The 22402-nt window shown below is 55.6% G+C and overlaps 1 protein-coding gene across 1 annotated transcript; it reads left to right on the forward strand.

The window, feature by feature from the left end:
- Positions 1-393: 393 nt before the first annotated feature.
- Nptxr (neuronal pentraxin receptor) lies at positions 394-20287 on the forward strand. Its single transcript, XM_021225306.2, has 7 exons — positions 394-480; positions 2099-2187; positions 2658-3519; positions 12539-12755; positions 14216-14463; positions 15996-16175; positions 16521-20287. Exons 1-7 carry the CDS (start codon positions 394-396, stop codon positions 16743-16745), a joined length of 1908 nt encoding a protein of 635 aa, XP_021080965.1. The 3' UTR covers positions 16746-20287.
- Positions 20288-22402: the final 2115 nt, after the last annotated feature.

Below are 22402 nucleotides of genomic sequence, written 5' to 3' on the forward strand. Positions count from 1 at the left end.
GCATTGGCCGTTTGAGATTGCTGCAGGCAGCCGACACAAGGATGGAAAGCCAAGTTGTGCTCAGATTAGCAACTCTCTGTCTGTCTGTCTGTCTGTCTGACTCCCCATCTCTCTTTCTGTCTGTCTCTCTCAGGAGGCTCTCACGAAGCTCAAGATGGACTCGAGCTCTTGATCCTTCTGCCTCTGCCTCCCAAATGCTGCAATTACAGGCATGTGCCACACCCTGGCTTTATATCACTCTGCCATCTGGACGACATCCCCAGCCCAAACAGAAGCTTTTTGTATACTCTCACTATCCCTCACTTTAGAGAGAGGAGACACAGAAGGAGTCAAGAATGCTGAAAGGCCTGAGACTCACTTCATCTGCAAACAGGCAAGTTAGGGCCAGGTGTGATGGTGTACATCTTTGGTCCCAGGCAGAAATGTGGGGCTCCCTATGAGTTTGAGGCCAACCTGGTCTACACAGAGAGTTCCAAGCTAGTAAGGGCTACATTTAAAGACCTTGTCTCAAAAACAGACAAACAAACAAAGCAAACGGGCAAGTTAGCAGGTTTCATGGATGCTGGGGAAGAGTCAAGAACCCTTCCCCTGGGGTGGGGCAGAGAGAGACTTCATCACTCACATTACTGCATGTAGGCAATAGCCCCCTGTGCCTTCATGGAGCAACACAGGCACCCTAGATGGACACACACAATAGGTCTGCAGTACCGACAATACACTGAGCTAAGTAAGATAGCCTTGGTCAAGCTGGGCATTGGTGGCGCATGCCTTTAGTCCCAGCACTTGGCAGTCTGTGAGTTCGAGACCAGCCTGGTCTACAAGAGCTAGCTCCAGGACAGCCTCTAAAGTCACAGAGAAACCCTGTCTCAAAAAAAAAAAAAAAAAAAGATAGCCTTGGTCTTCCTTTGCCCAGCTGACTGTGGTCCCAGAGATGTGAACTGTACTCTGATCAACCAGCTCTCTGAGAACAACACTCACTCTTTTTCCTAGGCCATTTACCATACAGACATCCCTGGAGAGATAGTCCCGGACCAGAGCTAGGATGCCATTGGTGGGAAGCAGAGGGTGACTCATATCATTGGCTTAATAGTCATGCTGAGCCATTGATAGATCAGTTTAAACAAGATTCAACTCCAGCCCCTGTACTCCTCGCAACTGTCTCCAGACACTAACTGTGCTGCTCTTGGTAGTGGCTTCCTCTTGGCCTCCCCTGGCCTTGCATCTGGAAGAACATTTACCCCTTGTCTGCTTGTCCGTCTTCATGGACACATTCCAATCAGCTGGGGTGCTGGTGTCTTCCCTCTAAAGCTTCCGGGAGCCCAATGTCTGACATTGCCTCCCAAGATCTGAGGCTAGGTCTCCAGCTGGGGATGCTTCCTCTGAGCCAGGCTGCCTGGGCTGCTGTTCAGGTTACTAACCCCTAGCCATCATCCCGGTTCTGGGTGTTAATGATGAGCAGGTCCTGCATTGACTGGGCTCCCATGCACTTACCACTCAGATCTGGACAACAACCCCTGACTCTAGGAGGTGGGTGAGCAGAGGGGACATAATTTCCATGACTGTGGAGGGGAGAGAGTTAGAACACATGCCCATGGACCACCCACGGGGTATCAGTGGCCAGGTAGGGTCACCCAGGTTCCTGGGGGCTAATGTCCCTCAGGAATGTCCTGGTCCCCCTCCCAGTCATGTCCACACTCATAGATGTGAGACAGAGACTTTGAGATGGCCTTCCCTTCAGGTCAAGGCTTGGCTCAGGACTCAGTGGGCGATTCACACGAGCCCCACGCTGCAGCAGGAACCGTCAGGGCCTCCCAGAGTTCTTCCAGCCCAGGAATCCACCCCAGGTAGAGATAGCTTGCAGAGCAATGAGGCTGGGCTGGACTGGAAAGGGTGGCAAGATTTTTAAAATCTTTTATTGAGAAGTTAATTTTCAACAGAATATATATAGACATTTTAGACACGATAAAGTAAAACCTCCACGCGCACACAGCCCCCTCCTGCCTGGTCTTGGCACCCACCAGCTTGCTTCCCACCTGCCACTCTGATGAAGGCTGCAGTGAGCTAGCAGGTTCTCCTCTGGGAACCTTGCTGCTTGCAGGCCCGAGGACCCGAGGACTTGGATGAGGGTGCAGTACCAGGGATGGAGAATAGTGAACCCTGCTCTGCTAGGAAGTTTGGAGGTGGCAGGTGACACTCAGGTGACTACAGTAGAAATAGGTTAGGTCAAATCGTCTCCTCACCGTGAGGGCTGTCTCTTTTCTCCCCAACCCTGCTATTCCTGTCCAGGCAGAGTGGCTGGCCTCAAATGCTGCTCCAAATGCATACTAGCTGTGTGACCTTGGGTAGTCACGCGGGCCTCCGCGGGCCTCAGTTTCCTCTTTGTACCTTGAGCTTGTTTGCACTGAGTGTTAATTGCAACCCGGCCTGCATCATGCTGAGCCCAGAGCCCTCAGTTTCCTCATTGGTATTGTGAGAGTGTTCATGCTGAGTGTTAACTGCTACGCAGTCTGCAGCACGCTGAGTCCAGAGCCCCGCAGGGTCTCAGTTGTCCGCATTCCGGGGAGGGCCGGGAGAGGACCAGAGCCCAGAGAGCAGGGTCGCCCTGGAACCCAGCCGCCGGGTAGCCATCCAGTCACCACCCTTCCCGTGAGATGAAGTTCTGGGCGTGGCGCACGCACCGGACTCCCGGCACCGAACGGGTGCCGGGCTGGGCCTCGGCTGGCCCCGGGGGAGCGAGTGGGGCGGGGCCGCCGCGCCCGCCTTCTCCTCCTCCTCCCGCCGCGCGGGCTCAGAGCGGCGGCAGTAGCGGCCGCGGCGACATCTCCAGTTCTCGCTCCGGCTCCCGCACTCCCGGGCCCCGCGCCCCGACCCCGCCGCCGCTCCTGCCGGGGGCCTAGCGCGCCCCCTCCGCGCTTCACGCTGAAGTTCCTGGCCGTGCTGCTGGCCGCGGGCATGCTGGCGTTCCTCGGTGCCGTCATCTGCATCATCGCCAGCGTGCCCCTGGCGGCCAGCCCCGCGCGCGCGCTGCCCGGCGGCACCGACAATGCCTCGGCCGCCGGCGCCCCGGGCCCGCAGCGCAGCCTGAGCGCCCTGCACGGCGCTGGCGGCTCGGCCGGGCCCTCGGCGTTGCCCGGAGAGCCTGCTGCCAGCGTCTTCCCGCCGCCGCCCGGGCCGCTGCTCAGCCGCTTCCTCTGCACGCCGCTAGCAGCCGCCTGCCCGTCGGGGACCGAGCAGGGGGACGCGGCGGGCGAGCGAGCGGAGCTGCTGCTGCTGCAGAGCACGGCGGAGCAGCTGCGCCAGACGGCGCTGCAGCAGGAGGCGCGCATCCGTGCAGACCGGGACACCATCCGCGAGCTCACCGGCAAGCTGGGCCGCTGCGAGAGCGGCCTGCCGCGCGGCCTCCAGGATGCCGGACCGCGCCGCGACACCATGGCCGACGGCGCCTGGGACTCACCCGCGCTGCTCCTGGAGCTGGAGGACGCGGTGCGCGCGCTGCGAGACCGCATCGAGCGCATCGAGGTGAGCGGCGCGCCGTCGGGGATGCGGGGTGTGTGTGTGGGCGCTGCCTTGCCTGAGACGCGGGGATCCCAGGTCCCCGTGGCTGCCCTCTGGTCACCCGGTGCACGCTCCTGGCTGGCACTACGGGAGCGTCTGATCCGGATCCCAGGTGGGAACCTGTTACGGTGACCAATGCACGCGAGTGGAAGAACACTTGTAGTGGAAATTGATTGAGAGGCAGGCTCGGGGATGTTTGTCACTACGAGGCTCTCCTTAGATGTCCTTCTACCAGAACCCAGAGCAGCACCCACCCCACACTCATTACTGTTAGGAAGTGCTCCTCTCATGACCAAGAGTACCCCATTAACACCAACCTCAGCTCCCCGCACCACCCCCCACCCTCCGACCACGCCCAGCTTTATATACCTGAAGCTCTGGGCCCTTGGGGAGTCAGCGAATGACTCTTCAATAGGGACCCACTTAGCCCCCTCCTCCTTTTCCAGGTCTGATACAGGCAGCCCAGGCAAAGGGACCCCACTCTGGCTTGTGTGTGATGCTAAGCTCATTGATTGATTATACCTATAATTCCCCTTCTCCTGTTACAAATTCCCAGTCTGGGGAAGTATAGGTGAGACAGATCGGGCAGGACAAACAGCCAGGAAGCCTTGGCCATCTCCAGGCATGGAATTATTTCCGGACACAGTCAGGTCCACGGCAGAGAGGAGAGATGGGGCAAATGCTGTCTCCCCCAGGCTGTAGCCGGGCGGAGGTGAGGAGAGAGACTGAGAGAACTAAATGGGGAAAGTACGCATATCACTCCAAGCTCAATGTGGGGGTGCAAGAGGAGACACCATGGAGAAAGCGGTAGGCCCTAGCCCAGTAGACCACAGCTCGGCTGCTCACACCCCCACCCTCAAGGGGCCGGACCACAGCCTCGCCACAGCATGCCCAAGGCTTCTACTCCCTTTGTGGAAGTGAGGAAATCCGGCTGGAACCTCCTGAGCTGAGCAGCAGAAGGGGAGACCAGCCAGGCCAGCACCCCCTCTTCCCTGTCCAGAGGTGAGGTTCCAAATCCCAAGAGCAGGGAAAAGACCAAGTAAAAAGCTTGCAGGGAGGGGCAGCCTCAGTCTCCTCGCCTGTGCAGTGGGCATTGTGACACTCTACGCCTCACCAGAAACTCCAATCGAAAAAAATACAAACATAATCAAGAGTAAACTCTCCCTTAAGAAGATTGTACCAAAGTGAAAATCATTTGATTTTTCCCCCTTAACTTTGCCTTCTGCTCTAGCCCTGACGCCACAGATGGCACAGGTGGCTCCTCCCACGGCTGTGACCGGCAGAGCTGGGCTGACCCTGGCCCTGCTCCTGGGAACCTGGCTCTTGACCCGCTGAGGCAGAGGGATCCTGGCGCCTGGGATTTGGCAGCCGGTCGGCTTCCCGGGCTTGGGGAGCCCGGCTTCCCCACATTCTCCTTCTTGGGTTTGCTGAGAGCAGCGGATGTCGGCTTCCCCACATTCTCCTTCTTGGGTTTGCTGAGAGCAGCGGATGTGGAGCTACCAGGTCCGGTTTCTGAGCGTGGCAGCAGCCAGAGTCAGTCTCTGGGGATCACGCTGCCACTCTCAGTGGGGACTCTCGCATCTCTAGGCCATGGATGTATTTTCTCCCTTCTCTTCTCATCCGCTCTGGGCAAAAGTCCCTGATTTACTAATGCAGTCCCCCGAATTCACTCTTGCTAATGTCCCCAGAGGTCATGACCTGAAGGGGTTTTCTAGTGTCTGCCTTGCTGGCTCCTTTCAGACATCTGAGCTGCCCCCCACCCCAGCCACATATCGTTTCCCTTCTTGGCTTCTAGATGCATCTACCTGTCCTCTCTCACTGTACCACAGCATCTCCTTCTGCTTCAAGATCCTCCTCCTTGGGTGGTTTCCTCTCGGGTGCCCCCGGCGGGCTGAGCCACACCCAGGGGCTTCCAATGCTCCCTCCACATGACCCACAGAGCCTACTCGCATCTCTGGGTGCACTCCCAAGCTGCCTCTTGGCTGGTCCCTCACTTCCACGCACATCTGGGGGTGTTCCTACCCTGGGGTTCCTTCATGGGGGCACACGCCTCAGCCTGAACCTGACCACCTGCTTGAATCTGACCTGGCTCCCTGGCCTTATCTCCCAGATCTCTCCTGCCTTCTCTTGGGTCAGCTCAACTTCCCCTATATACATAGCACCTGCCCCAGACTCCTTCCTCCCAGAGGCCTTCCCTGGCCATGCCATGACTGCCCACCCCCATCGCCACCCACCTGTGTACCTCTGGGTCACCCTGCCCCTTCCAGGCAGACCTGACTACAATAGGTGGAGACATCAGACTGGCCTTCTTCTCAGACCCACCTGAGGTGGGAGCCGTGCCTAAGGGCTTCAGAAAAAGCACTGACCTTTTGTTTGTTTGTTTTGTTTTTGTTTCCATTGTTCACTGAAAAAAGTCAATAGATTTGGGGGGAAATTTCATAATTAATCTCAGAGCCCCCTGATACTAGTTCCCCAGCAGGCATTGGAACGGGCCAGGGCGGAATTACCATTTTCCCATCATCACTAGCCTCTGGGGATGAGTGCAAGTTGCCTCTGATCTCCCCCCTTTGGCAAGCTGTGGTTCAGTCTGTTGAATGGAGCCTGTAGCGGAAGCCCCTGAGGGCCATTCCCATATCAGGGGAGGTTGACTTCTCCTGACTGTGGCCAAGAACCACTTTCCAAGGGAGCTGGTCCACTTATGTGGCATCCGGCCACGCTGATGTGCCCCAGAGTTCCATTTTCTGTGCTAATGTGCGTGTACGGTGACGATTCAGGATTGGTTTAGACAGAATTTCCCTGACACAAGCCCTGTGCTCCACCGCCCTGCCTCCCTCTGGAGCAGAGCCATGGTAAAGAGCATACTGATGGGAATCCCAAGGGCTGCTGGGTTCAGGGAAGCCATGCTTGCTTGCTGACACCCTAACATCGTGTTACTCAGTACTTACCGCGTCCGGAACTTTACGTCATCCCATTCAATCCTCCCTTCACTCTGTGGAGGAGAAACTGTTCCTCTTTTGCAAACAAACCAGACTCAGAGAGGTTAAAACACTGGCCCCAGGTCACCCAGCATCAGAGCCTGGACTTGGTCCTGTCTGGGTCTTCATGTTGACTCCACACTCAGGAATCGGACATTTCCCACCTACAAGATGATACAAGGGAGAGCAGCGCTCACCTTCGTCTTTGGGGACTAAGAGTGAGCATGGTGCTGGCCAGGCCTCAGAGGCTCCTCCGGGGCTGGCAGGGGCAGCCGACCCTTTTAGGTGTATGTATTATCCATTGGCTTCTTCAGTGGCTGTCAGGTGAAACAGGCCGTGTATGTTTCTGTCCTGGGGAGAGAGACTGGAAGACTCGGAGTCTGAGGGAGCACCACAGGCAGACAGACCTCTGCCCTTTGCCCCTGTCAGGGAAGGGCTGGGGTGGAGTTCCGTTGGTAGAGCGCCTGCCAGGCATGCCCGAAGCCCTGGGTCCAATCCCTAGCACACAATAAACGGGGCATTATGGTACATACCTGTAATCCTAACTCTTGGGAGGCAGAAACAAATGGATGAGACTTTTAAAGTTATCCTCAACTGCATGGTGAGTTCAAGTCTAGCCTAGACTACATGAGACTCCATCTCAAAAAACCTAACAAACCTACAACAGCAGATGTTTCCTGGACACCCTGCCAGCTCTAAGTGGGGGTGGGGCAGTTGCATGGAACATACTTATTCTTTGGAACACTCCCTTTCCAGACCTCAGTTTTCATGTCTGTAAAATGGGTAAGCTGGGCTGTGAAAGGCCCCTAACTGAGCCTCCAATTGGTGGACCTTCATCCTAGCAAGAAGCCTGGCTTTGTAAATCCTGTATCTGTCTGCCACCCTCTTACCATGACCTCAGACCCTCCTGTGTCTGGTCCTCAGTAACCCCATCTGTTGAATGAGAAGGGATACTTCAAGCCCTTTTAAAAAGTCTTTTGTCCTCCCAGGAAGAGTGGCCCTTCCTGCTGGGTCAGAGGCACAATTGCTTTTTATTTCTGTGGTCTATAAGGGTTCATGTCTCTCTTATAAAGGACACAAATCTGGAGTGGACAGGTCTAGGCAGATATATGTGGGTGCCTCTGGGAAAGTACTCCCAGGATAACAGCTAGCCTTCGCAGGTCATGAAGACTCCCGTAGGCCCCCCAAAGTCACTGGGGGCCTCCACATCCTGACTGTGGTCAACATTAATGAGTTTCGTTGGTGTGTGTGTGAGTGTGTGTGTGAGTGTGTGTGTGTGACAGTGTTTCTCTGTGTAGTCCTAGAACTTGCTTTTAGGCCAGGCTGGCCTTGAACTCAGAGCTCTGCCTGCCTCTGCCTCCCCAGTGGGCCACCACACCCAACCCATTAGTGAGTTTTGCTTGTAGTTGAACCTTGAGTGGTTTTGTGCCTGTGCCATTGAGTTAGGTGTCTGTGGCAGTGGCCACTTGTCACTCTGTAGAGGCGCCATCACCGCTAGCCTGTTCTGAGGACGGACGTTCAGGTTCTGTCTAATTCTAGCTCGAAGCTGTTGTGAACACTGTATAGTCTCTTTGGGTGGCCATCAGCCTCCTTTCTTCCGGCCCTGTCCCCAGCAGTGGGATGCCTGGGTGCCAGCAAGGACATATATTTAGCATCTGTAGGTACTGTGACACATTTTCCCAAAGTGGCTGTAAAAATTTCCATGCCCACCCAGGAGCAAGCCTCGCCCACCAGGCCTGGCCATTTGCAAACTTCCCTGAGCTGGTAGGTGTAAAGTACTCAGGACTGTCACCGTTTAAACGTGTGTGGTTCTGCTAATTCATGGTGTCAGGGACCGTGCCATTCCAGAAGTCTTTGCCCGTGGTGGGATGAGGCCAAAAGTTAGGCTGCTCACAAAGGAATGAACAGCGTAAGCCCAGGATTCTCTGAGTGTCTAATCCCTGCTGAACTCTGAGGACAGTTGTCCTCCATAGCTCTACCCAGGGGAACAGGATCAGAGAGGCCAAGGGATTTGTCCAAGGCCCACAGCACAGTGGGGCTGAGCCAAGACTATTGCCAGGGTTCCTGAGTCAATGACCTGGCATGGGGTCCCTGTCAGGGTTGTGCACAGGTGCCTCAGCAGGCTTCTTGATCAAGCCATCCCCTCAGTAACGATAAAAGGAATAGTAACAACTGCTTGGAGGCCACCTGTGGCTTAGATCCTGCCTCACATCTCACAACTTGCAACCCAAGTGCAGGAAGTAATCAAATATGGCCTGACTTTCACGGATGTGGCGGAGCAGCTTGCTGGAGGCCACAGATCCCGCAAGTGGGAAATCCAGCAGCTGTGCAGACCTCTCGGCTACGAGTTGATGGCTGTCATGCAGACACTGCATCGCCAGGGCACACGCTGTGGCTGGATGGGCGAGTGAATGAGGGGGGCTCAGAAGCCCCGACAGAGCTTGGAACCCCGTTCTTTCCTTCGAGCATCTTGGCTCGGGCTTGAGGGAAGCTGCCATCTGGGAGAGCAGGAGCTCTCTCAGGCGAGGGAGGGGAGGGGCAGGAAGAGTACGCCTGGCAGAAGGAACGGCACGTGCCTCAGGGTGAGATGGATTTGGGGTGTTGGGGCATGGGCACCCCATTCTGAATCGACCATCTCACCCCTGCCTTCTGCCTGAACCTCCTCCCCCAGGTACCTGACATCTGGTGGTACCAACTGTGGACCATCCTGTGCCTAGCTTTTCTCTCAGTGTAATAATCTGACAAACCTTCAGGACTGGGTATGGGGAAAATGTGTATCCTTTCAAGACATTTATTTACTTACTTTTGATATAGGGTCTCATGTAACCCAGGCTGGCCTTGAGCTAGATATGTAGCCAAGGATAACCTTAAACTTCTGACCCTTCTGACTTCACCTCCTGAGGGCTGGGGTCAAAGGGTATGCACCACCACACACAGTTTATGCGGTTCTGGGACCCTCTACCAACTGAGCTGAGTCTCCAGCCCCTTTAAGACATAGTGAGGACCGGGCAGTGGTGGTGCATGCCTTTAATCCCAGCACTTGGGAGGCAGAGGCTGGCGGATCTCAGTGAGTTTGAGGCCAGTCTGGTCTATAAAGCAAGTATAAAGTTTGAAGACAGCCAAGACTGTTACATGGAGAAATCCTGTCTTGAACCCCCCCCCAAAAAAAACCAAACCAAACAAACAAACAAAACCCAAAAACAACCCACCCAGAAAACAAACATAGGGAGGTAGTGTTGGTGGCAATGACAATAGCCAACACTCCACCCATTTCCCAGGCCTGCTCCCCTGTGGGCTCTGAGATAATGTGTTATTCTTGTGCCAACAGGGAAACCGAGGCACAGCATCTTTTCTTTTCTTTCTTTCTTTTTTTTTTTTTTGGTTTTTCGAGACAGGGTTTCTCTGTATTGTTTTGTAGACTGTCCTGGAACTCACTCTGTAGACCAGGCTGGTCTCGAACTCACAGAGATCCTCCTGCCTCTGCCTCCCAAGTGCTGGGATTAAAGGCGTGCGCCACCACGCCCGGCTCAGCATCTTTTCATAACAAGCCCCTCAGCTGGTGGAGCCAGGGCGTGAGCTGGCAGAACAGGGACACAGTTGGGTGGAGAGGCCTGCACTACTGTCCCCAGAACCTGGGCTGGGCGGGGAGGGTGGGCTGCATGGACCCCGAAGTCCGGCCCTTCCACTACTCATGCCACAAAGGAAGCAGCCGCTGCATGAAGCCAGGGCAGTTGGCTTTCCCGATTCCACACCTCAGCCATGTCACACTGGAATGGGGCCCTCTGTAAGGCTGTCCACAGTGACACACTGCCTTTCCTGGCTTTCTCATGGCCTCTGAGACCATACCTTTAGGCTTTCTTAGCAACCAGGGTAATGCTACACACTCACTTTGCAGGAGAACAAACTGAGACTCAGAATGTGAGGGTTGGTATGAGGAGTGGGCACAGGACTGCTGTGTGGTCTCAGGCAGGCAGCCTACCCTCTCTGAGCCTCAACACCCTGGTCTCTAACTTGGTCCTCAGGAGGTAAGAACAGCCGAGAAGTGTTTGCCGCATGTCTGGTGTCATCCATGCTGCTGCTGTGGTGTTCCCTGTTGAGTACTAAAGAGCCTCTCATTCCCGCATGCACCCGCATCCCCATTAGCTCATGATGGCTGAGCTTGGCCTAGAACCCTGGGATTTGGCTCTAGGCCCAGATATAATAAACTCCACCACAGACGCTCAACAGCCCACCTGGAATCCAGCCCTCCCTTCCTACCCTATCAGGCACTGAGTGGGGAACAGTGTGACATCATCTCCGCTTGTCCCCCAACCATCTCAGGCTGGGGCCCACTTGGCACGAGGCCCGTAGCCCACGCCACACAGCCTGCGCCTGTGGCAGATGGAATCGGGCTGGGGGCGTCATATCTCTCTGATTCATGTGCTAGGGTGGGGGTGGGCTGCAGCCTACCCTCTGAGCCCCCTCCTCCCTGGCTTCCTGGGGCCACCAAACATGTGCTTCAACAAAGAACAGCTTGTATGCCCCTCCTGGCCACATGTGTGTCCCCTTGAAGGAAGCAGCCAAACCCTGTGGTGGCCTGGTCACTCCAGGAGGGGAAGGAGTAGGGAAGGAGGACACCCAGCTAGAAACAGGACAGTGTCTCTCAACATCCCTTGAGCACTTCAAGTCTCAAGGCACTGTCCCTGCCCCTGAGGACAGCTCAAGGACCCTTCCAGCCTAGGTGACCCAGCCCTGGCCTTGCTGGTCATTTGCCTAGTGATGGTGGATATACCTCTTAACCTTTCCTGTGATAAGGAGGCGAGTGTGTCCCTTGTGTCAATGCCAAGAGCTGCTATGACAACCAGTGATGTGACCTCAGGATGAGGTGCAGGGCCTCACTCTCAGCGCTGCTGCTACTGCCCCTCATGAGCAGGGTCGTGGGGTGATGGCCTGGTGCTGCCGTTCTGTCCCTGCTGGGGTGTGTGTCAGCTGCAGCGCTTTGGGTGCATGGGTTGTGTTGAAAGGCAGCAGCGGGACACCAGCCACACCCACCCTCTGACTCTATCACGGCAGGGAAGCTCAGTGGGAGTCACAGGGAGCACTAAAGATTCAAACAGCTCTACAGACTGCTCACCGCCGCCGCCAGCCGCATGCTCCTCTCAACATCTGTCATGAATCCCCCTGGGGAGTCCTGCAGCCTCCATGTCCCATCGGTGCCCGGCTCTGCTGAGTGGCTCCCACAGGAGATGTGAGATGGCATCAAAGGACTGGAAGTCTTAGGTTCAAACTTGACCCTCGCCTGTGCTCAGAGAGTCCTCCCAATTTGTTCACTGACCAGTCACGAATGCACACCTGTTGTGTGCCACAAGCCCCTACCGTGATGTAGTCACCAGAGACTGTGACTGCTTCCTCACCCCGGGCTGGACAGGGCCTGCCTTCGGGACACCCTGAATGAGATGGACACTGGTGCCAGCAGGCTGGCTTTGTCGGTATTTGCCACACAATCCTCCCCAGAGTGGTTCCAAGACGACCAGACAACTGTCTCATGAGGAAATGAGTTCAGAATAGTCTCCAGGTTTCCCCAGCATCATACAGGTGGTTGGTTCCCAAGCTGGGTTTGAGTCCGTAGCTGTCACTTGAGTCTGGGATCATTACCACAATCCTAAGATAATGACACGAGAGCCCCATCCAGAAGGCCTGGCAGCAGGCCTGTCCTGGTGAGTCACAAATGCACCTCAGCAGGCCTTGCCCTCCCTCAACTGTGTCCCAGCCCTTGGAGGGGGGTTTGTGTCATGGGGCCCAGCCATAGAAGGTCCTAGAAGGCCCTGGTGTGGCCCCTTTCCACTCCAAAGCTGAACTTGTATAGGTTCTCACTCCCTTCTGTATGCAGGCTCTGTCTGTGGGTAGGCTGCCTGCCTCTGCTTCACCCTCCCAACTTGGCCTACCAGAAGCTAGGTTCAGCTGTGGTGGCCAGCCGAGTGGTGGCATCTCCACGTGACATCACCATCCTTCCTTTTCCTCCGGAGCAGCAGGAGCTGCCAGCCCGTGGGAACCTCTCGGCGCCGGCCCCGGCCGTGCCCACCGCCCTGCACTCCAAGATGGACGAGCTGGAAGGCCAGCTGCTGGCGAAGGTACTGGCGCTGGAGAAGGAGCGCGCTGCCCTCAGTCACGGCAGCCACCAGCAGCGACAGGAAGTGGAGAAGGAGCTGAATGCCCTACAGGGTCGAGTAGCAGAGCTGGAGCATGGTAGGTCCCAGAGTGACGATGGTCGAGCTGCCGGGCCCTGGTCTCCGGCTGCAACTTCCAGAGGCTGTGGAGCTTGAGAGAAAGAGCAGGCTGGGAGGTTGCTGCCACTCTCAAAGCTACTGCCCGCAATGAATTGTCATTTTCTGGTTCTGCGGGGTCCAGGAGCTGGCTGTGCTACGACACGCTGGCTGATTTAATCTGCGGTAGCTGCAGGGTTTTTAGGACAGTGAGTTTGAGAGAGGTCAAGTGACTTGTCGGAGGTCACATAGCCAGTGAGTAAATGGTCTAGACCTATGACCAGATCCTTCAGACCCCATGACCATGCATTTAGCTGTCCATAATTGACACCTGTCACTAATCTGCCAGCCTTCTGTCATTTGATTAGCCCTTGGGGGTCAGGGAATGGACAGTGTGTAGGAGCAGGTTATCAGGTTTCCTGAGTTCCAAGTCTGTCACAGACTTGCTATGTGACCTTGAAAGGTCATTTGCTTTCTTCAGTGTCCTCACCTGAGAGATGGGGACAGGATTAGGGGTGTATGAGCTCTCATGGGCCCTTGTAAGGGCAAGCTAGGGAGATGGGAACTAGGAGTGGCTCAGGTGTCTTCCTGGGGGATCTTAAGCCAACCCTGGAGAGCAGAGACAGAAAGTACCTGTGGGAGCCAAGGGGCCATGCTGCCTTCAGCTGTAGGGGAACAGTGGGCCTGAGGAGCTCCAGGGCGGCACCTGGTTGAGTACTCGAACTTCAGCACTGGCCTCCAGCCCAGCTACTGTGCCCCCCACACCCCTGAGGACCAGGGGAAGTTCCCCCTCCCCTCTTAACTGCCTGCAGGACGGAGAAGGGAAGTCATGGTAACACCCCCCACCCCTGTGCACCACCTCCCATCCTGGGGCTCCATCCCTGTCTCTATTTTGAGTTGAGTCTTTGACCTTTTGTTCAAACCCCAGTCCCGCTGCTTGATTTCTTTGTGACCTTGAGAAAATGACCTCTGTGTGCCCAGTGCCTGCCTTTCCAGCTTTCGAGGAAGTGACAGATAGAAGGTACTTAGAGCCAGCATGCCACACACAGGGTGCTGGAGAATGCCTCTTAAGTTGGTGAACAACTGTAAATAGCCATGATTATAACTAGTATTTGATGAGCCTACTCTGGGCCTACCACTCTCACGGTGCAGAATGGAGAACGTGTCATTAGCCCATTTTACTGAAGAAATGGAGGCCAAGGAGGTTGCATTTATCTTGTTGAGATTCACAGGTCAGAAGGAGGTGATGGCAAGATTTGAACTCGGGACATCTGAAGTCCAGAGAGAGCCCCTGGGTCTAATTTAGTCACACCTACGAGGTGGAATTACTTGGCACCCCCATCCCACTCCCCACCTCCCCAGACTCACACTTGTGCCCCAGGGGCCTGGAACCATCAGCCCTCCTTGCACAATGCCCACTGACCCTGCCCCGTCCCTCTCCAGGGTCCTCGGCCTACAGTCCCCCAGATGCCTTCAGGGTCAGCATCCCCATCCGCAACAACTACATGTACGCCCGCGTTCGCAAGGCGCTGCCGGAACTCTACGCCTTCACCACCTGCATGTGGCTGCGCTCCAGGTCGGGTGGCTCCGGCCAGGGCACCCCCTTCTCCTACTCGGTGCCCGGGCAAGCCAATGAGATCGTGCTGCTGGAGGCCGGCCTTGAGCCAATGGAGCTGCTGATCAACGACAAGGTGGGCGGATTCTAGGACACTGGGCGGGGCTTAGGGCCCAGGGGCAGGGGACCGGTGGAGTCTGCTTCCCAAAGCACAGTACCCCACACTACAGTGGCCCAGGAGGGTCATTGTGTTGCTTTAAGGTCTCAAGATCACAGGGGTGACCAGGCCCCACCTGAGAGGGCTGTCCAGAGCCCTTGGCTAGTCTTTGGTGCCTGGCAGAGGGCGGGCAGCGCTAGGCCCTGGAGATGGAGAATTCAGCACCCTGGACAGGGCACAGCGCTGCCAGCCTTGTATCCTGCCTGTGGCTCTTCCCTCCTCCCCCCCCCCCCCCCCGATCTGCCTCTGCTGTGCCTTGACACTTTACCACATTTGCCACAGCCGATTAGATGTCCTTTCGGGGGTTTTTGTCAGCAGCTCCTCCCACCATACCCCCCTGCGCCCCTCCCCGCCGGCGTCCCCTCCAGCCCCGGCATCTCACTGCCCTAACAAAGTCCCTGACAAAAGCACTTTAAGGGCAGGTCTGTCCTGGCCCGCAGTTTGGGGTACAGTCCATCTTGGGAAGTCAGGGTGGCAAGAGCAGCGGTAGCTGTGAGGGCCAGCGTGTGAGGAGGCTGCTCACACTGCAGAGTGAGGTGAATGCGGGCTCGCAGCTGGCTTTTTACTCAGCCACATTTGGGGCAGGCCTCCCTCCTACCAGATCTCTCTAGAAACTCCCTCACAAGCAATAATGCCCAGAGGCATGTCTCCTGGGTGATTCAAAGTCCAGTCAAGCTGAGAGTGGAGATAAATAGTCACAGGCCATGTTGTCCCTGAAGCCCTGCAGTCCCATGCAGGCACGATTTGTTCAAGGCCGTGCCCAGATCCACCCTGTAAGTCTGGAATGGGGCCTGGCATCCAGTAGGCACCAGAGAGTATCTTGTGGAGTCGTGATCTCAGAGCGTTTGTGAGATAAAGGAGCCCTTTAGAGCCACAGACCATGAGTGGTGTTCACCTCACAGACCAGCATCAAGCCATCAAGAGAGGCTTCCAGAGCACCATGAGCAAGAGTCCCAGGTTACATCTAGGCTCATGATTGATTAGCCATGTCTGCCTTGGGTGCAGGAAGAGGCAGCAACTGTGTATGCTCTCTAGAACTTTACAGACAAGGCCCTGGAAGAAAAGGCAGCCTCCCTAAGGCCACATAGGGGCTGGTTGCAGATCCAGGGCCAGACATTAGGACCCAGCCTCTGAGTTCAAGGCTCATTCTGTCCTAGTGAGTAAGCAGCACTGTGTGCTGGGCACTGTTTTAGGTGTGTAAGGTTGTAGACACTGCCCTACCGCATGTGAGCTTGGTGCCCTGAAAACCAAAAAGATAGTGCCTGTGACCTGAAGGAAGCCGCTTGGTGGGGTCATGTGGGAAGAGGGAAAGTCAGGACGAGAAAGACAATGGATGGAATTCAAGTTTGGCCTTGGACCCCATCCCCAGAGGAAAGCTGTGAGGCTGGCTGCAAAGCCAGCTCACTTCTGCAGCCTTGGGCCTCTCACCTGGGTTTGGGTCCTGTGTCCAGGTGGCCCAGCTGCCTCTGAGCCTGAAGGACAACAATTGGCACCACATCTGCATTGCCTGGACCACCAGGGATGGGCTGTGGTCTGCGTATCAGGATGGTGAACTTCGGGGCTCTGGTGAGAACCTGGCAGCCTGGCACCCCATCAAGCCACATGGTATCCTTATCCTGGGCCAAGAGCAGGTAAGGCTCAGGTAGCATGCACCCCCAAGTCATTATCCCACCCACTCTGGGGCCCCTGAAAAGGAAACAGGAGGAGGTAAAAACAGCGGTGAGCCTGCTGTCTAACCCACCAATTTGCGGATGGGCAGCTGAGAGCTAAAGAAGCAGGTGGGGCTGGAACCTGGGATGAGACTGGAACCTTGGAGCGGTGCTAGGGAGGGACATGAGCCTTGGGAGGAAGCATCCTCGGTGGGGCTAGAGCCTTGGGAACCTGGCTTTGGCAGGCATAGGGCCTGGCTTGGTTGCCTCTGCCCTCGCTCCTTCATCCCATGTCTCTCTCCTTTCTTTGCTGCTCGCTTGGCTCAGGACACCCTGGGGGGCCGATTCGATGCCACTCAGGCCTTTGTCGGTGACATTGCACAGTTCAACCTGTGGGACCACGTCCTGACACCTGCCCAGGTCCTTGGCATGGCCAACTGCACTGGACCTCTGATGGGCAATGTCCTTCCCTGGGAAGATAAGCTGGTGGAGGCCTTCGGAGGTGCAAAGAAGGCCACCTTTGATGTCTGCAAGGGGAGGGCCAAGGCATGAGGAGCCACCTTGTTCAGAGCCCCTCCCTTGCCTGTCACTTTGGGGACCTTGAAGGGGCACTTCCCTCCACAGCCTGTCCACGTGCTGACCTGCCCTCCTACCACACTCCCGGCCACACCTCCCACTTCCCATCACAGGCACCCACACCTCCAGAATGTCCTGCCCTGGATGGATGTCCCCTCAACTGCCTGGGTAGGGACCAGTATCTCAAGTCCATTGACCCAACCTAGGGGAGTCGAGGCCGTCCTGCCTCCCGGCAATGTATTGGCTTGGCCTCTCCCGCTCACACACTCTGTCCCCCACCAGTCACATCAGACCGCACTAATTCCAACATTCCCCGAGGAGTTGTGGGTAGAGGTGGCCTCTGACCCTCTCATCCCCTATGCCTCAGGCCTACACGGACGGTAGAAGGGATGCCAGTGATGTGTGAGATCAGACCCTCCTCGTCTGTCGTCCTCAGTTGCCCACAGGGGCTACAGGACCATCGCTCCCATTGCCCCCCTCTTCCTCCTTCCTCGCACCAGTTTCTTTGTGTGTTGTGGTTAGAATGTTGGTTTGATGTCAGTTCAAGCCCTGCCTCAGTTTCCAGGATGTTCCCTTCCCATCTCCCACCTAACAGCTAGGGACCAAGACCTTGGAGGCCAAAGGGCTGTAATCACCCCCATACCCACCGGCAACTTTGCCCACCAGCATGGTTGACCACCCCACCCCCATGCCCAAGACAGGACCTGGGTCACTCTAGCCTAGCCTGAGAGCATCCAAAGCAGAGGCACCATGTCCTAGGAGACATTTTCCTGCCAGAGCCCTGTGGCTTAGCCACCATGTCAACGCCTTCTGTGTGGCCCTGGAAAGACCGGAGGACAGAGAAAGAGAGAGAGAGAGAGAGAAAGAGAGAGAGACAGAGACAGAGACAGAGAGAGACAGACAGAGGCAGACAGTGAGAGAGAGAGAGAGAGAGAGCAGTGCACTGAGTGAGAGAGAGGACCCCTTATTTCATAGTCAGCCCTGCTGCTGACTTGCTGTGTGGCCTTCTGTAAGAACTTACCCTTTCTAGGCCTGGCTTTCCCCCTTTGTAAGCTGAGGCCATACTCCTGGCAGCTTCCGAGAATGCCCCACTTAGAATATGAGATGAGCCATGATACCTGGTGGACAGAGCAGGCAAAGATAGCACTGAAGACCCAGTGCTTAGCACAGAAGATTCTGGAACTGGATACCAGATGGGATCGTGTAGGCAGGGGTTAGGGTCACAGCTGGCTCAAAGGCTCAAGGCAGACCAGACTCACATAATTGTTAGCTCCCATCCTCCACCCTTGTTTTTCTGAGAGTCTCAGCTAGTGGCTACCTGGTCGTCTGTGAGTCCTTACCAGCTCCCCCAGGAGCACAGAATGTCAGTGCTGAGAAAGACCACCAATTGTAAGTTCTTGCTTGTGGAAAATGGGGAAGAGCAGAGAGAGGGCAATGAACATGTCCAGGATCATACAGCACAGCATTGTGGGCCCAGAGTCTCGGAATCCCTCCTCAGTGCGCTTCCTGCATACCATACTGCCTGTCCTTGAGGGTCTTTGAGCCCATCTTATACCTGTGCAGGGAGGCATTTGAGAGGGCTCAGTGTTTTCCAACATCTTAGTGGGACATCCAACCTCAGGCTGTAAGGGAAAGAGCCAGGCCAGATAGATGGCTGAGGACAAAGTGCCCTCCTGGTCCTCTCTCAAGTACTGGCACAGTTAGCAGCTGGCTGAATCAGTGGGCACTGGTGCCCCCCACCTCCGTCCCCTCCAACTTTTGTCCCTGTCTGTGCTCCCAATGGCTATTCAGCCTGAGATGTGTCGCAGGAGTAGGAGGCTGCAGCCCATGTCAGGGAAGCATGCCCAAGACTTGCCTCTGGCCTGCAGATCTCTGTTTCCATTTTGAGAGCAACTACACATCTCAGCACCCCCATCCCCATCCCTGAAGATAGTTGCAGTGGCTTCACCCAGACCTGCTGAGATGTAGGTTGCCCAGTAACAGCCAATGACATCGGCTCCAGTGCTGGGTCAAGTGTCTGTCGTTCAAATTGTTGCTGGGTGACAGCTGGATTCAGAACTTAGACCTCAGGGACTCTGAGCCTCATCAAGCTTTCGATATTGTTCTAAAAGAGGTAGCTTTAGAGGAGACCTTAGGAGGACAGAGTCTTAGGAAGGATGTGGCAGAAACTGCTGGGTCATTTGAGCCCACCAGGCACACCATCCCAATCCTTTCTGCTTTGTCACAACGGTAATGAGAAATGACGCCTCTGCCACATTCCTATGCCAGGTCACCCTGGTTAAACTTCAGCCACCTCCCCCCAGGAGAAAGAAATGGAGATGTTGGCGCATGTCTCTGAGTGTGGATCACTAGGGAAAGGGCTGGCTCTCTATTTCCAGAGTCCTCAACTGTTCTCATCTATTGCACCATGAATATTCCCTGAGCATGTGGACCCCTGTTTTGATGCCTTCTGCTGCTCCCAACAGGACAGCTTCCACCCTGAGCTGCCCCTGGGTCTGATGAAGATGGAGCTGGGTTTGCAAGCAGTTTTAGGTGCTGCAACTGCAGAGCACGCTATCTGCACTGTCTGCGACTGTCCTTAGCCTGTGATGCAGAAGAGAAGGGCAGGGCTCTGAGAAGGTAGAGTAACTTGCCCGGTGTCGATTGGCCAGCTGATGACAGTGCTATTTCTATTTGGAGGCAGGTTACATGCCTGGAGGATGGAGCCACCTCCAGAGTGCAGAAGGAGCAGAGATAAGGTGCGGGGCTCAGAGCCAGTGAAGGGTCTCTCACCTGTGCTCAAGCCTCAGCCTCTACCTGGGCTGCAGTTTGCAGGGCAGGAAAGGAGTGTCTCTGGAGTGAAGGCAGGAAGGCAGGGTGGAGGTGGCCCCTCCTCAGCCTCCTGCTCTGGACAAGGCTTATGCCAGGTGCTCTAAGCTGATCTCTGCCAGACTGCCCACCCACTCCCCCGCATGTGGTGGTCTCTCTCACATCCCAAGGCATCATCTCGCCAGTTAGACATGAACAGGACCACAGACATGAGCAACTGTGGGAGGGAACTCAACCCTTGGCTTGCAGATGGAGAAGCTGAGGCCTGGCCAGGGAGCACAAATGACCCTTGAGGTCCCTCTGACTGTGCCTGTCTTCTCCATTTTCCCCAAACTGGGTCCCACCTACCTGTAAGTCCCAGCACCTTTGGCCTAAAAACTAGAGGAGTGTCTTCTCCCAGATAGGGGCCTTGACTCTAGCTGCCTGCCATCCCAGGTCCCACCTCCAAGCCTGTCCCCTGCCCCTGCAGGGTGAGGGACCAGCTCCTTCCCAGACTGAGCAGCCAGCAGTGCGCATGTGAAGTTGTCATCATCGTCCTTGGACACTGTGGAATGAGTGCCCTCCCTCCTCACTTGGCTCTATTTTGTAAATAAGTGACATGAGATATTTTGTGTGTATGTGTATGTGTGAGTGTGTGTGTGTCATGGTTTTGTTACCATTTTTTGTTTTTGTAAATTTGAATGTTCAAAATAAACGTGGTTTAATCGGAAGAGGCTCTTTTTTAATGTGGGAATTAGGGGGGCACGCTGACCCCACAGAGCAGCATCTGCCCCTAACCCGCCCTAAAGCCTCACCTATCCGTATCTGCCCCCCACCTGGCCTGGCCAGTTCCACCGAGCTAGGCTCAGACATACAGCTTCCCAGAATCTCCGAGGAAGGCTTCGTAGAAGCAAGTCCCACGTGGGAAGTGCCCCAGTTCTAACTCGGCTTCGGCCTCATTCCCAACACCCCTTCCCCACCTGTGCCCCAGTTCAGGGTCCAGGTGCCTGGTGTTGCTTAGGACCCAATCTTCCTGAGTCACATACCAGACCCCGAGAGCTGCATCCATCCCTTGGGCTTCGGGAAGTGGTAGGAGAAGAGACTGTGGTATCACAGCACCTCTGCTTCCCACTATCCCCCTTCCTTCCCTCCCCAAGTTCTATCTAGGCTCATCTGGTGCCTCTGACCTCTACACTGGACTCAAATTGGCACTAGGGTCCATGCCATCTTAGGGGGATCTTACCAGCATGGCACTATTCCCTGTGGAACTTGACCTCAAGTGGTGACCTTGGGAAATCAGGGCAGAGGGGCAGGGTTGGGGGTTATGCACACACACCAGACTGAGCTTCCCAAACTCCCAAGAGTGGATTTAGTCCTGGAGGAAACGCATCACACAGGAAAGCCATGTTTGTCGCTGCTGTGGGCTCAGGACATCTGCGAGCTCCCAGGCTTGTATTAAAACACAATCCTGGGGAGCTGTAGGCAGATGCACCTGGAAGACTGAGCTGCTGGCCAGACGCCTTGTTTATCCCATCTCGCATCACTTTCCTTGCAAACACACCCACTCTCCCTTTGTCCCACGGAGCTGGCAATGTCCACCACCCAGGGAAATCCCCTTCCACCTGCTCCACACCTGCAAATGCAGCAGGCAAGCCAGGGGCTCTGTAAACGCCACCGCACAAATCCACAGCCAGAAAGGGCCCAGGAACAGCCGTCCCCTCCTGCCTCTCTTCAGGTCTTGCCTTCCCACACAGCACCATCATGTCCCCTGTCCTCCGTCTACAGCCCTCTTCCCCAGCCCTGCAGGTGACCTTTCCCTTACTGCTCATCAAAGGGTCAGAGTGATGGACCAGTCTTCCCTCAGTACCATCCCCAGACCTGACAACCAACTGTGACAGCCTTGTTCTCAGCTCCCCCTGCCACTCCAAATGAGCTATGTCTGCTTCTCTCGAGGCAGTAAGATCAGGATCCATCCGTTTGACCTTTTCAAGAACCTCTCTCTGGAATCCCCAACTCCTTCCTCCTTGTCACAGCTCTGTCATTCCTGTGGGCATGCAGGTGACCAAGTGTCTCCTCCCTTAAATGGGCCTCGTTTGGGGTTATAATTGCTGAGGTTTCAAATCCATGGTCTGTCATTTCTGGGTGGTGGCTGAAGCAGAGCATCACAGTAGAAGGGTGTGGCGGAGCCAAGCTGCTCTCCCTTGGGGGCCAGGAAGCAGTGTGGGGCGGAGACAACACACCATTCAAAAAAAGCACTCCCCCAAACAGTCCCCACCCCCAATAATCCTAAATCATAAGTGCAGGAAATGGTGGAGTCAGCGTCTTCTGAGCCAATCACCTCTCAGGAGCATCACCCACAAGAGACCACCCATGAATCTCTCAGGAGGATACTTCAGACACCCACAACATCCCCTTGAGCCAATACCCTTGTCGTGAGAGATCCACCCCGCCCGCACCTGTTGCACTGACTACACATGTTTAGGCATGGTCACAGGTGTGGGTGTGACAGGGGAAGGCTAGGTCTGGGGTCCTGGACCCCAGCTCGCTCTCTTGGTTCCGGTTGTGTCATGGAGAGCAGCCTGAGCATTGGTCCTTGGAGCTGAACGTGCAGGTCATCGGTTTCTCATGTAAGTGACTTCTCCTCGAATAAAATGAACCTATATGTAACCAAGTCCCGTGTATCCTAATCTGTGCATCTATATACCCTCTTCGACCATTCCTCATCTTTGTTCCTTTTGTTACAAAACTTCCTGGAAAAGCAGCAGCTGTTTCGGGCTGATAGCTCACTAGAGTGCCTGTCTAGCACTTACAAAGCCCTGGGTTCCATCCCAGCTGTGATCCAAAGG

Source organism: Mesocricetus auratus, unplaced genomic scaffold, assembly GCF_017639785.1.
Source record: "Mesocricetus auratus isolate SY011 unplaced genomic scaffold, BCM_Maur_2.0 Super-Scaffold_100010, whole genome shotgun sequence".
Lineage (NCBI taxonomy): Eukaryota > Metazoa > Chordata > Mammalia > Rodentia > Cricetidae > Mesocricetus > Mesocricetus auratus.